Source organism: Phacochoerus africanus, chromosome 12, assembly GCF_016906955.1.
Source record: "Phacochoerus africanus isolate WHEZ1 chromosome 12, ROS_Pafr_v1, whole genome shotgun sequence".
In the NCBI taxonomy this organism is placed as follows: Eukaryota; Metazoa; Chordata; class Mammalia; order Artiodactyla; family Suidae; genus Phacochoerus; species Phacochoerus africanus.
In genome coordinates this window covers 65327410-65342387 of record NC_062555.1, presented here as the reverse complement: position 1 = coordinate 65342387, position 14978 = coordinate 65327410, and the positions used below count along the sequence as shown (strand labels likewise).

At 43.3% G+C, this 14978-nt stretch overlaps 1 protein-coding gene across 1 annotated transcript in view; it reads left to right on the top strand.

Moving 5' to 3' along the window:
* The window catches only part of PROSER2 (proline and serine rich 2), a 44455-nt gene extending 31283 nt beyond the window's left edge, over window positions 1-13172 (top strand). The window contains exons 3-4 of the mRNA XM_047755109.1: window positions 8273-8525; window positions 10187-13172. Coding sequence (XP_047611065.1) covers window positions 8273-8525; window positions 10187-11166 — 1233 coding nt within the window. The 3' untranslated portion in view covers window positions 11167-13172. The remainder of the gene's footprint in view (window positions 1-8272; window positions 8526-10186) is intronic.
* The last annotated feature ends 1806 nt before the right edge of the window (window positions 13173-14978 follow it).

Sequence of the window (14978 nt, the reverse complement as noted above, 5' to 3'; positions counted from 1 at the left end):
TTTGCTGCACAGGAGAAATTGACAGAACACTGTAAATCAACTATAATGGAAAAAATAAAAATCATTTTAAAAAGCATACTAATATCACAACCAAGTTGGATTTATTCCATGAATGCAAGGTTGGTTTAATAGTTGAAAAATCAATCATTATATGTCAGTACATTAACAGAATAAAGGAGAAAATTGTGCCAGCCAGAATTCTCCCCATACATTGCCAAATGCCCCATGGAGGGTAAAATCACCTCCAGCTGAGAACCACTGCAGTAAATGAATAAAAAAGCCTTTGACAAAGTTCAAAACTCATTCATTATTTTAAAGACAAACATACTTGGCAAACTAGGAATAAAAGAGAGCTTTCTTAATCTGATGAATATCATTTTTTAAAAAAAGCAAACACTGTACTCAATGGTGAAATAGTAAAAGTTTTATCCATGACATTGGGAACAAGACGAAAGATGAGGCTACTTTTGTTCAACTAACTGGAGAACTTGGTGGTATGATAAGGAAGAATGAAAAAAATGAACAAAAGGCATGAGGAATGCGAAGGAGGTATTAAAAATCTCTCATTTACAAATACAACTGTATATGTAGAAGACTGAAAAGAACCTACAGATGAACTGTTAGTATTGTGCTGCAGATTTGTCAGACATACATATCTCAAGGTCCATATACTTTGTATTTCTATAGAGCAGCAACAATTAGAAAATTTTAAGTGATATCATTTATAATTGCATCATAAAACATCAAATATCAGTCTCCCTGACTTCAGACTATACTACAAAGCTACAGTCATCAAAATAGTATGGTACTGGCACAAAAACAGAAATATAGATCAGTGAAATAATATAGAAAGCCCAGAGATAAACTCACACACCTTTGGTCAACTAATCTACAACAAAGGAGGCAAGAACATGCAGTGGAAAAAAAGAAAGTCTTTTCAATAAGAGATGCTGGGAAAAGTGGACAGCTACATGTAGAAGAATGAAATTAGAACATTCTCTAACACTAAACACAAAAATAAAATCAAAAGGGATTAAATACCTAAACATAAGGCCAGATACTATAAACCTCCTAGAGCAAAACATAGGCAGAACACTGACATAAATTGCAGCAACATCTTTTTGGATCCACCCCCTAGTATAATGGAAATAAAAATAAACCAATGGGACCTATTTAAAATAAAAAGACAACCTATGGAATGGGAGAAAATAGTTTCAAACAATGCAACTGACAAGGGCCTAATCTCTAAAACGTACAAACAACTTATACAACTCAACAGCAAAGAAACAAACAACCCAATTGAAAAGTGAGCAGAACTTCAACATAATTTTGGAAGTCCTAGCCACAGCAATTAGACAAACAAAAGAAATAAAAGGCATCCATATAGGAAGAGAAGAGAGAAAACTGTCACTGTATGCAGATGACATGATACTATACATAGAAAACCCTAAGGACTCAACCCCAAAACTCCTTGAACTGATTAATAAATTCAGCAAAGTAGCAGGATATAAGATTAACATTCAGAAGTCAGTTGCATTTCTGTACACCAGCAATGAAATATTAGAAAAGGAATACAAAAATACGATACCTTTTAAAATTGCACCTCACAAAATCAAATACCTCAGAATACACCTGACCAAGGAGGTAAAGGACCTATATGCCGAGAACTATAAAACTTTAACCAAACAAATCAAAGAAGATGTAAAGAAATGGAAGATATTCTATGTTCCTGGATTGGGAAAATCAATATTGTAAAAATGGCCATACTACCCAAAGCAATCTACAGATTCAATGCAATCCCTATCAAATTACCCAGGACATTTTTCACAGAACTAGAACAAACAATCCAAACATTTCTATGGAACCACAAAAGACCCAGAATCGCCAAAGCAATCCTGAGAAACAAAAACCAAGCAGGAGGCATAACTCTCCCAGACTTCAAGAAATACTACAAAGCCACAGTCATCAAAACAGTGTGGTACTGGGATCAAAACAGACAGACAGACCAATGGAACAGAATAGAGAACCCAGAAATAAACCCTGACGCCTATGGTCAATTAAGCTTTCACAAGGGAGGCAAGAACATAAAATGGGAAAAAGAAAGTCTATTCAGCAAGCATTGCTGGGAAACCTGGACAGCTGCATGCAAAGCAATGAAATTAGAACACACCCTCACACCATGCACAAAAATAAACTCAAAATGGCTAAAAGACTTAAATATAAGACAGGACACCATCAAACTCCTAGAAGAAAACATAGGCAAAACACTCTCTGACATCAACATCATGAATATTTTCTCAGGTCAGTCTCCCAAAGCAATAGAAATTAGAGCAAAAATAAACCCATGGGACCTCATCAAACTGAAAAGCTTTTGCACAGCAAAGGAAACCCAAAAGAAAACAAAAAGACAACTTACAGAATGGGAGAAAACAGTTTCAAATGATGCAACCGACAAGGGCTTAATCTCTAGAATATATAAACAACTTATACAACCCAACAGCAAAAAAACCAATCAATCAATGGAAAAATGGGCAAAAGACCTGAATAGACATTTCTCCAAAGAAGATATACAGATGGCCAACAAACACATGAAAAAATGCTCAACATCGCTGATTATAAGAGGAATGCAAATCAAAACAACCATGAGATACCACCTCACACCAGTCAGAATGGCCATCATTAATAAATCCACAAATAGCAAGTGCTGGAGGGGCTGTGGAGAAAAGGGAACCCTCCTGCACTGTTGCATAGTGGTACAGCCACTATGGAGAACAGTTTGGAGATACCTTAGAAATCTATACATAGAACTTCTATATGACCCCGCAATCCCACTCTTGGGCATCTATCCGGACAAAACTCTACTTAAAAGAGACACGTGCACCCACATGTTCATTGCAGCACTATTCACGATAGCCAGGACATGGAAACAACCCAAATGTCCATCGACAGATGATTGGATTCAGAAGATGTGGTATATATACACAATGGAATACTACTCAGCCATAAAAAGAATGACATAATGCCATTTGCAGCAACATGGATGGAACTAGAGAATCTCATACTGAATGAAATGAGCCAGAGAGACAAAGACAAATACCATATGATATCACTTATAACTGGAATCTAATATCCAGCACAAATGAACATCTCCTCAGAAAAGAAAATCATGGACTTGGAGAAGAGACTTGTGGCTACCTGATGGGAGGGGGAGGGAGTGGGAGGGATCAGGAGCTTGGGCTTATCAGACACAACTTAGAATAGATTTACAAGGAGATCCTGCTGAATAGCATTGAGAACTATGTCTAGATACTCATGTTGCAACAGCAGAAAGGGTGGGGAAAAATGTAATTGTAATGTATACATGTAAGGATAACCTGACCCTCTTGCTGTACAGTGGGAAAATAAAAAAAATTATATATAAAAAAAAAAGTGAGCAGAAGACCTAAATAGACATTTCTCTAAAGAAGACATATGGATGGCCAACAGGCACATGAAAATATGCTCAACATCACTTATTATTAGAGAAGTGCCTATCAAAACTACAATGAGGTACTACCTCACCCCAGTCAGGATGGCCATAATTAATGTCTACAAATAGCAAATGCTGGAGAGGGTGTGGAGAAAAGGGAACCCTCCTACACTGTTGGTGGGAATGTCAATTGATACATCCACTATAGAAAACAGTATGGAGGTACCTCAGAAAACTAAATAGAGAACTACCATGTGATTCAGTAATCCCACCCCTGAGCATATATCTGGACAAAATTTTCATTGAAATATATGATGCACTCCTATGTTCATTGCAGCACTATTCACAATAGCCAAGACATAGAAACAACCTGAATGCCCATCAAGAGATGAATGGATTAAGAAGATGTGTACATACATGGAATGGAATACTACTCAGCCATAAAAAAGAACAAAATAATGCCATTTGCAGCAACATGGGTGGAACTAGAGATTCTCAGACTAAGTGAAACAATTCAGAAAGAGAAAGACAAATACCATATGATATCACTTGTATCTGGAATCTAATATATGACACAAAATGAACCTATCTACAGAAAAGAAACAAACCCATAGACATGGAAAACAGACTTGCAGTTGCCAAGGGAGTGGGGTGGACTGGGAGTTTGGGGTTAGTAGATGCAAACTATTACACTTAGAATGCATAGGCAATGAGGTCCTGCTGTATAGATACAGAAGATAACATGAGGAAAAGAACATATGTAAATGTATAACTGGGTCACTTTGCTGTACAGCAGAAATTAAGAGAACATTGTAAATCAACTCTAATTTTTAAAAATTTTTAAATAAAATAAAATTAAAGACTAGTCATCAGAGACCCCCATTAAAACAGAGAGAAGAGGCAAGCCATAGGATAGGAAAAATTATTTGCAATAAATATACCCACAAAGGGTTTGTATCTAGTATGCATAAACGAATACCCACAAATTATTTCTTAAAGACAGCTTGATAGAAAAATAGGCAAACGACTTGAACAGGCACTTCCTAAGAGGATCTCCAAATGGCCAGTTAAGTATTACGGGGGAAAAAAAAAATCTCAACACCACTTCTCTTCTGGGGCGTGGATTGAATATCAGAACAAGACACTAGCACACACCTACCGTGCAGGGCTGTGCACCTACCCCTGGGCTGGTCCGGCCACTTGGGAGAACTGTGTGGCCCTGTCTATCAAAGCAGACACCTATCTGTGACCCAGAGACTCTGACACTAAAGCTCTGGACACTGCAGGCTCTCTGAGAGGCCTGGGTTGGTGGACATTTGGATACTTCTCAGATCACGGTATGAAATGCATTATTCTGCACCATACGGCTAACTCTTAGTGACCTTTGCTTCCCCTACAATTTTTCCTATTGTTTTATCAAAGTTTATGCCCATTGTAGAGAGTCAAAATGGTTTTTGTTTTTTTGGTTTTTGTTTTTTTGGTTTTTGTTTTTGTTTTTGTTTTTGTTTTTGGCACACCTGCAGCATGCCAAAGTTCCCAGGCCAGGGATTGAACCCAAGCCAGAGCAGAGACAATGCTGAATCCTTAATCCATTGAGCCACTAGGGAATGCCTCAAATCGTTTTACAAGGTTTACGAAAAGCATTCGTTTTACTTGTACCCATCAAGTGCTCACTCTCCGACTCACCAGAAGCGGTGACTTGTAACTCATTCCTGTTTCTGTCTTTATCCTCATCCCCCACCCCCACTATTGACAGGTTCCTCTGTATCGTCTCCGTAGTTTTGGTATGTGTGACATAGAAAGTATGCATGTGTTTAAGTCAAATTGACACAACTCTTATTTCTCTTATCTGCATTTTTCTGCTTAACACTGTATTCTTTTGAAAACACCACTTAAAATGGCTGTAGGAGGGTCCATGTGAGGGTGCCATGCCTGTTTCTTGTTTTCCTGCTGTATATACTGATATACTATACCTGTGTGTCTGTGTCTCACAGATACATGCTTTCTCTCATAACTTTAGTTTTTTCTGGGGTGAATAACGGCTTTGGTTTCAGCTGCCGGCATTGTTCATGTTCTGAGTGGCCTCTGGCTTGCGCAGAACGAGGCTGCTTGTCCGATGCACAGTGCACATCCTGGGCATGTCACTGTTATCCTGGGGTTCCCTCAGCTTTCCCTCGTTCTCTCCTGTTTCCTGGCTCCCAAGTTTTCTTCTTGGTTCCTCCCTTGTCTGGGGAACAGCCCCACCCTGACTCCCCTGCGGTAGCTTCCTGAGAAAGGCAGGCGTGGGAGGTCCGCTGCTCAGACCCTTATTCTCCTCTAGCATTGGCTTGATTCCAGGTATGGAATTCTAGTCACGAATTCGTCTGGAATTTTGGAGGAATCACAGCATGATCTCCCGGCTTTCAGTGCTGCTGCTAAGAAGGCTGCTGCTGTTCTGACTCCTGATGTTTTGTTTTGTGACCTGTTTTCCAGCCTGGGAAACTTTCAGGATCTCTCCTGGTCTCCAGTGGCTGAAATTTCACAGGGATGGGCCTTGGCGTAGGTCTGTTTGAGTCTTCTTCATCCGGTTATTCTCATGGCTCCTTTGAACTGGAAACTTGCGTTCTTCTGTTTAAGGACATGTCTCTCAACTATTTTACTTGTTTACTCTGATCATTTATTCCCCTCTGTTTTTCCTAATTTCTCTTTCTGGAACTCTTATTAGTCACATGTTAGCCTTCGCACACTTAATCTCTAATTCTCTGCTTAAATTTTTTTTGGCTTTTTGTTGTACTTTTGTAATTTCTCTACTTTATCTCTGGGATTCTATTTCATTTTTCTTTTTTCTCTCTCTCTCATAGTTTTAGTTTCTGAGAGTTCTTTTCTGTCTTCTGTTTGTTTTAAATAGCATTGTATTCCTGCTTATGGAATCAGTCTCTCCTCTGATCCCCTGCAGAGATACTCATGATCCTCTTTTTGGCATTTTCACTCTTGTTTGCGTAGTTTGTTTCCTGCAAGTTGTTTCCCTTCTTGTCTTGCTTTGTGTGTCCTTCTTGTTTAAGGTTTTTCTCAGCTACTTGGTGATCAGTAGCTATATGAACACCTTAAAAGTAGGATGTTGAGAAACTGATTAGAACTTCTGTGCTGGGGTTGTGGACTGTGATTTTTTTTTTCCAATCTTTTTTTTTTTTTGTCTTTTTGCCATTTCTTGGGCCGCTCCCGAGGCATAGGGAGGTTCCCAGGCTAGGGGGCGAATCAGAGCTGTAGCTGCCAGCCTACGCCAGAGCCACAGCAACGCGGGATCCGAGCCGCGTCTGCAACCTACACCACAGCTCATGGCAACACCGGATCATTAACCCACTGAGCAAGGGCAGGGATCGAACCTGCAACCTCATGGTTCCTAGTCGGATTCGTTAACCACTGCGCCACGACGGGAACTCCTTTTTTCCAATCTTGCCGGGCTGTTTCACTGGGGAGCCCATGGTGTCCGCTTCTTGGCTCTTGGTCCATTCAGGCTCCCAGAGAAGACCCTTCTGCTGCCCAGAGGGTCAATTCGATTCCCTGAGTCCCTACTTTCAGTACAGTTCTTCACCGCGAACTCAGCTTGATGCAAACCCTCTCCTCTTCATATGCCTTCTACTTTCTTTAAGAATAAGCATCTGGAGTTCCCGTCGTGGTGCAGTGGTTAACGAATCCGACTAGGAACCATGAGGTTGTGGGTTCGGTCCCTGCCCTTGCTCAGTGGGTTAACGATCCGGCATTGCTGTGAGCTGTGGTGTAGGTTGCAGACGCGGCTCGGATCCCGCGTTGCTGTGGCTCTGGCATAGGCTGGCGGCTACAGCTCCGATTAGACCCCTAGCCTGGGAACCTCCATATGCCACGAGAGCGGCCCAAGAAATGGCAAAAAGACAAAAAAAAAAAAAAGAATAAGCATCTAAGAGTTCCCGCTGTGGCACAGTGGGCCAAGGATCTGGCATTGCTGCAGTTGTGGTATAGGTCATAGCTGCAGCTCGGATTTGATCCCTGGCCTGGGAACGTCCATATGACCTGGGTGTGGCCAAAACAGAGAAAAGAGAATGAGAGTAAACATCCAGTTTTCTGCCTGGGTGATCTGATCGTTTCTGAAAGAGACTCTCATCCAGTTCTGCTCTTTTCAATGTCATCTTAGCCAGACTTCCAGGGCCTTCCCTCCAGCCTGTGCTGAGCTTCGTGTGGGCTCTCCTGGCCACGGCAGGTTGATTCCTAGACCCTCAGCTGCTGACCAGAATTCACCCCTTTGGGTCTTCTGAGTCAGTTACCACCTGTCCTGCTGTCTGCCTTTCCTAATGTTGTGGCTGTCATCTCTTTTCCTCTTATTTTCCTCCTTGAGATTTGTGCCTTTTTAAAATTATAAAGCCCAAGTTTGTTTTAGTGAGGGTTCTGGAGGGAGAGCAGATAAATATGTGAGTTCTCTCCACTGTCTCTCAGCCAAGAGCCCCCTAGTGCTGTTATGGGGAAACCAGGTGTATCTGTGGAAAAAGACCTTTTGCAAGGAGGTTGCTTTCTTATCACTGACCTACTAGAACCAAGTGTCTCTGAGCTGTAATGGGCTACACCTTCTGGGCAGCCTTCCCTCCTCTGCAGGTAGAATGGAGAGGGACACACCAGCAGGGGTGCACTGGGGGGTTACCTGGCTGTTACCCTCTCCCCAGGTGGGAAACTGGAGGGCAGTGAGTTCTCTCTCAGGCTCTGTATAGATCCCTGCGTTGTCGTGGGGTTTTTCTCTTCAGTGTAACCACTGTTGCTTTTATCTCTTCGTGCCTCTTCCCCAAACCTTTGGTACAGGATGATGAGAGCCTGAAGTACCTCACACATGAAGAAAAGGACGTCCTTCTGTTTTTTGAAGAGACAATTGATTCCCTGGAGGACGACTTTGGGGAGCAGGTGCCGTGTGCCGGTGATGCCCAATGCCTCTCTCTGCCATCTGTGGACGAGAGCGCATCCGGTCCCTCTGGGCCAGAGGATGCTGTGGACTTGGTTAAGCCGGGCCCTGCAGCCGGGGAGCCTGAGAGCCTGCAGGATGTAACAGAGGCAGCAGGTGAGGACCGGAGCACAAGTCCCCGACCTCTGGCTTGGCCAAAGGCTCTCCTTTTGTGTTGTGTTCTCTGCGTTTCCAGTATGGAAGCTTGTGGGGCTGATCAGATTTTTATAGCGAGAAACATCCTCTTGGTAGTTAGATTGTCCAGCCGAGGTGCTGCTTTCATTAGGATGAAAACACACGAAGGGACGTTCCAAAAGGGCTAGAATAACAAATAGGACTAATTCTGCAAACAAACAGATTGTACACATATAGAGAAGAAAGAAAGAAAACTGGGAATGGCTTCAGGGAAGAATTCCATTCTACCAAAAAAGACCATACAAGGAACTTGTGCTTGAGCCCTTGAGGTTTAATTTCAATTCTTGGGCAAGATGATACTCCTGTTTCAAAGCTGGGAGTATTTGAACTGGAAAAGACTCCTTGGTTCAGGGGAAAAAAAAAAAATCAGAACGAAAATTCAGCTCGGCATCTACTCTGTAAATTTTGCTTGACTCAGGGTGGCATCAGAGGAGTGGTGTGCTTTTTGTCCCTTGAGTCCTGTGATAGAATCAGAGGGAGATGGACAAGGAGAAAACTTTCTTCCAATTTTTTTTCCTAGTTGGAAAAGATCCTGGAAATGTGAACAAGGGGATATGGATTGGAAAAGATGAGGGGAAAATAGCCTTGCTCTGCTGACAACAAAATACTGCCGTTTGTCATGAGCATCTAGAAATCTATCCCTCCGTTTCCTGCCCCCCCTCCCAGCAAGACTGTGTATTACACAGAATTTCATCTGCTGTGGTTCCAGATATGGGGCTGAGTTTGTAGCCCTCTCTTCAACGAAGAGACTTAATATAAATCTTCCATTTTTATCATACTTCTCTGAGGTATAGTTCCTAAAATTAACTCCAGCCAGCTGATCCTTTAGAAAATCAGAGCATATAATTGTGCTGAGGAAAACACTTGTTGAAAGTAAGCCACTTGCCCATAAATTCTCCAACCTGATGTTTCCATAACAATTTTAAGAGCCCACTCTCTGTGGCAGGCATCGTGTGAGATTCTGAGGATACAGAGATAAATACGTGACTCCCAGTTTTGCAGCAGACACACGTGTATAAATATAAGTGCAGAAAAGTGCCAGTGATCTGGGATCAACGTATGTTAGGATCCTGTAAAGGTTCAGAGGCTGACCTATTAAATTCTACCAGATGCTGCCAGGAAACATTTCTGTTTGTAGAGGAAAGTGACCCATCTAACTATCCTTCATCTAGAAAGACTAGAGGGAGGGGTTGGTGGGTACCACAAACTTCCCAGCCTCTATTTCTCCTCTGTAAAATCCCCCATAAGGGAAGTTGTTGTTCCTGCCTGTTACAAGTCTCAGGATCATGGCTCCTTAGAAACGTGCTTTTACACAATATGCTTCCCAGGTACTGACTGCTAGGGGCTTGCAAATCTTTCACCACCGCTAATTCATTCCTTCTCGCCCATGGTTATGAGAATCACATGCTAAGTTCTCTTTTGCTGGTCCAGGGAACAGGAAGGAGGGAGCTTAGCTTCCAGGAGGTACAACTGCATTTGGCATCACATCCCTTTGAGACCTCTGTAAATTCAGTGAAAAGGAAAGGTGATGCATTTACTTCTCCATACGGTGGTAGCTTATAAAGATGCTCACTACTTTCCAGGGTCTGGCGCTGTTGGAGAGGAAGACATCCCTGTCCTTGGATGCAGGAAACAGGATGCTGAGAAGTCTCCCCCGCCAGACCCCCCAGGTCCTGAGGCCCTGCTCCAGCTGCCTTCCCCGCCTGTCCCCGCAGCAGCCCCGGTCCACCCCAGGAGAGAACCGCCCCCTGCTCCTCCAGCGGAGCACCCAAAACTGCCCCGCTCAGTCCCCACTCCGCTCGTCATCGCCCAAAAGATGTCGGAGAAGTTGGCAGGAAATGAAGCACTTTCGCCCACATCCCCCTCCAAAGAGGTCAGGCCCGGAGAATGGAGGGTGCTGACTTCCGGGGCCCCTCGACACAGAGACCACTCGCCGTGGCGCAGACACGCGGCGCCGCCCAAGATCCACCGCTTCCCGAGCAACATCAGCCTGAGCAACAGCACGGGGAAGGACTTCAATAAGACCATCTCCAAGGCCGCGGTCAACGTGCAGGAGCGCAAGGCCCAGGTTCTGGCCAACATCAACGGGGTCTCCTTCCTCTCCGCGGGGGAGACGGAAGACCGGGCCCTGAGGGGCGACCTCGCCGAGCAGAGGAGAAGCGTCTCCCTGGAGCAGAGCCAGCCGGGCCCAGCCCAGGAAGCCGTCCCCGTGCGGGCAGGGGCGCATGGCGCCCAGCAGTCCAGGGCCGTGCAGACGGAACAGCCTCTGCCGCTGGCCAACGGCTTCCAGAACATCCACGATGTCCTCAAGAGCCAGGCTGGTCCCTTCATCTCTACGGGGAAGACGGTCACCTTCCGTCCAGACCCGGGGACGCTCCCCAGCAAACTTGCGTCCCGGCCTCCAGACTGCAGCCAGGATGTTAGGAAGCGGTCCGGCTCGCTCCCCAGGGCCATGGGATTCAGGCCCCAGGGCATCACTGTCCAGTTCTCGGGCCGGGGCTCCACGGAGGAGGCCCGTCGGGAGGCCCTGCGGAAACTCGGCCTGCTGAAGGAGAACTTGTGATGGAGAGCGAGCGGGCGCTGGGGGAGGCAGGGTGGTCAGGTCCTTTTGCCAGAAAATGGATGTGCGCATGCGTACGGCGCAGCGGCAAAGTCAGGACTGCGGTGCCTGGTTGAGGACCAGAGATGCGGGCCCAGCCCTCAGTAGACGGGATACCCTGCTCCGGTCCGCAAATGAGCTGGGGCATCCTTCCGTTCAAGAGGGTCCCGCACCACATCCTGTCTGCCCTTTTCCAAGAGCTCGGAAAATAACCTTGAAAACCTACAGATTTCTATGGTTTGTAAATGCCACATGTTTTGGGGCCTAGGAAGAGGGGGGTTGAGGCTGATTTTTTGTTGAGTCTCTAACCTTTTATCCCAAGTGGCATGAACACGAAAGCCAGTTTACCAGTTTAGATCTCATACTTGTTTCTCTAAAAAAGGGGTCCTCCAAGAAAATAAAGAAGAAATTCTTTATTTTCTCGCCCTGGGGAGCGAGCCGGACCGCTTCCTAATAAAGAAATTTTCTTTATTCCAAGAAAATAAAGAAGAAATGCGTGTTCAACTTTCACAGTATCTTAAAATATTTTTTTGGCTTTTTGTTTGTTTTTCAAGGGTGAAAGTATGTTAGCCTGAGCTATGCCTTTGTTTCTTGATATACTTTGGTTTGCCCAGTTTTGTTTTGTTTTTTAATTGGAAATTGAAGCCTTTAGAGTATGACTTACTGTAATTTTGTGTTATGGGAGCAGAATAGGAAGATTGAGTTTGGACAAGGTGGTAGTTTTAAGAAAGCCAGTCTCAGACCACAGAGTTTGTGTGACTGGGAGATATGTGTATGAGTGTGTACTGTGTATATATACATGTGCATAATATGTGTTTATAGATACATATGTTATTATATACAGATAGAGGGGTGTGTGTGTATATATAAACTTCTTACCCTATTACAGAACTACAGGATGCAAGCACTTCCTATTGTTTTGATAGACAAGCCATCTCAGTGTTGAGATGATGACACAGAAATGGTCACTTCCTAATGAGGAAGTCTTTTAAGGACACATCTCCATAACATTTCGGTGATCCAAAGTGCTTTTACCTCAACAATGCATTCTGTTCCCAATTAAAGGAATAGTCCAAATAAGCTTCCCACTCAGCAGGAGTTCCTTTTTTAGTGAAGTAGACTTTTAAAGATGTCCTTTATCACCTAATTTTAATTTATCACCTCATTTTAGTTTTGCATGTTCTAAGGTGGCTGGTAAACAGAAGGAAACAAAAAGATTCTTAACATTCCCCTTGTTCTGTGGGCAAGATCTCAGGATTAATTTAAAAGGGAAAAAAACTGAACTGGGTTCCACAGCCTGAAAAGAACTGGTTTTCTCCCAGACGATGTCTTACATGCTGAGTCGTAACCACAAGGATTATTATCAAAACTATTTCAGGGTGGAGTCTTAAACCTCTAAAAATAGACCGGGAAGTACCACACTTGAAAGCTAGCCCTTTTGTTGTACATCTCAGCCACTGTCACAGATTCTGTTTCTTTCCTGTTGAGCATTATTTAAACTCAGACTTCTAAATGTGCTGTGAAGGATGTTTTTCATAGTGTTCAGTTTGCCTTGTAACTTACATAAAATGATTGTAATGTTTTCCTTAGAATGACAGTATTTAGTGTCTCGCCCAGCCCGTGTCCTCCTGAAATAGTCTCACAGATTCCTGATGGTCTTAATTTAAATAAGTGTTTTGAATTTACAGGTCTTGAAAAATAGTTTCTATTTTACTCCTGTTTATGTTGGATGTGTTTAAAGGATTCTTAGGGGCTCCTTATTTCGTTTTAATAAAGCAAGATGCCATATTACATGGTGTTGAAAAATAGAAGATCTTGATAATGGAACAGACTTGTGGTTGTCAAGGGGAGGGGGTTGGGGGGGGCTGGAGTGGGAGGCTGGGGTTAGCAGATGTCAGCTCTTATACATGGACAGGCTAAACAATAAGGTCCTGCTGTATGTATAGCACAGAGAACTCTAGTCAATGTCTTATGATAAACCATGATGGAAAAGAATATTTTTTAAGAAATGTATATACATATAACTGAACCACTTTGCTGTAAAGCAGAAGTTAACACAACATTGTAAATCAGCTATACTTCAACTAAAAAAGATAGAGGGTCTTGCTATGGCTAACATTTTAAATATCCCCTATATTTGAGGATTCTTTCTTCTTATCATATCCTCTGAATTCATTGTAATTAAGGTGAACTTGACTATATCTTAGTATATTTGTTCTTATAATGGCATTTTGGAAAAATAAATTTAGAGATCTATCTTAAGTAAAAACAGCTTTGTTTTTGCCTTTTATGCTTAATCTCAGTTATTTTCTTTTAAATGACTATATCCTTTCCTTCTGTTTCTTCATAATTTCTTTAACCTATTTACACGTAATTATTCCGACTATTACACTGGCCATTTCTTGTGCTCAAAACCCTAGTAATTAAAGTCATATGTTTTGTACAAGATTCAAATTATAGCTGCTAATGACCCAATCTGTGTATGCATCACCTTAACCAAAACAACTAGTTTTCTGAGGGGCATTTGTTTCCTTGCCAGAACTATATGATAGGATTTTTTAATTTTATATATATATTTTGTTTGTTTGTTTTTTTAGGGCTGCACTTGCAGCATATGGAAGTTCCCAGGCTAGGGGTCAAATTAGAGCTGCAGCTGCTGGCCTACACCACAGCCATAGCAATACAGAACCTGAGCCCCATCTTCAACCTACACCACAGTTCACGGCAACGCTGGATCCTTAACCAACTGAGCAAGACCAGGGATAGAACCTACACCCTCATGGATACTAGTGCGGTTCATAACCCACTGAGCCATGAAGGGAACTCCCAGTATATACCTAAAGGGTCATCATTGAGGGATTTTTTTTTGAGGGGTTGCAGCTTGCTTGATGTGAGATCTTAGTTCCTAGACCAGGGATCAAACCCAGGCCACATCAGTGAAAGCATGAGTCCTAATAACTAGACCACCAGGGAACTTTCCATTTAAGGGAATTTTTTTTTTTTTTTTTGTCTTTTTGCTATTTCTTGGGCCGCCCCTGTGGCATATGGAGGTTCCCAGGCTAGGGGTCGAATCAGAGCCATTGCCACAGGCCTACGCCAGAGCCACAGCAATGCGGGATCCGAGCCTCGTCTGCAACCTACACCACAGCTCACGGCAACGCCAGATCGTTAACCCACTGAGCAAGGGCAGGGACCGAACCCGCAACCTCATGGTTCCTAGTCGGATTTGTTAACCACTGCACCACGACGGGAACTCCCATTTAAGGGAATTTTGAATATCTTTTTTTTTTTTTTTTTCTTGATCACGCCTGTGGCATGTGGAATTTCCCAGGCCAGGGATCAAACCTGAGCCACAGCGACAATCAGAGTCACTGCAGTGACTACATCAGGTTCTTAACCCAATATGCCACAAAGGAACTCCATCAAGGGAATTTTAAAAACCATGTTTCAAAGCAAACTTGTTCCAAAAGGAAAGATGGATCTTAAGTGCTGAGCTTTTTTCCAAGCGATGCTTGTAAATCAGTCCCCATTGTTATGAAACTCTTTATCATGATACCTAAAATCAGAGGGAATAAATTCCCCCCAACTTTTAGGCATATATGTGCAAATGGCCAAACCAGAGTCTCACCTGCAAAGGTGAGAGGGACCAGTGGCTAGTCCAGCCCTCCTCCTCCTGCTCTGATCGTGTGCCTTCTTAGCTTCACAGAATTGGTGGGAATGTTGATCTTTGCTTTTCTCTCCCCAGGGACAATCTCCTCCTAAGTCTTGTGGGGGAG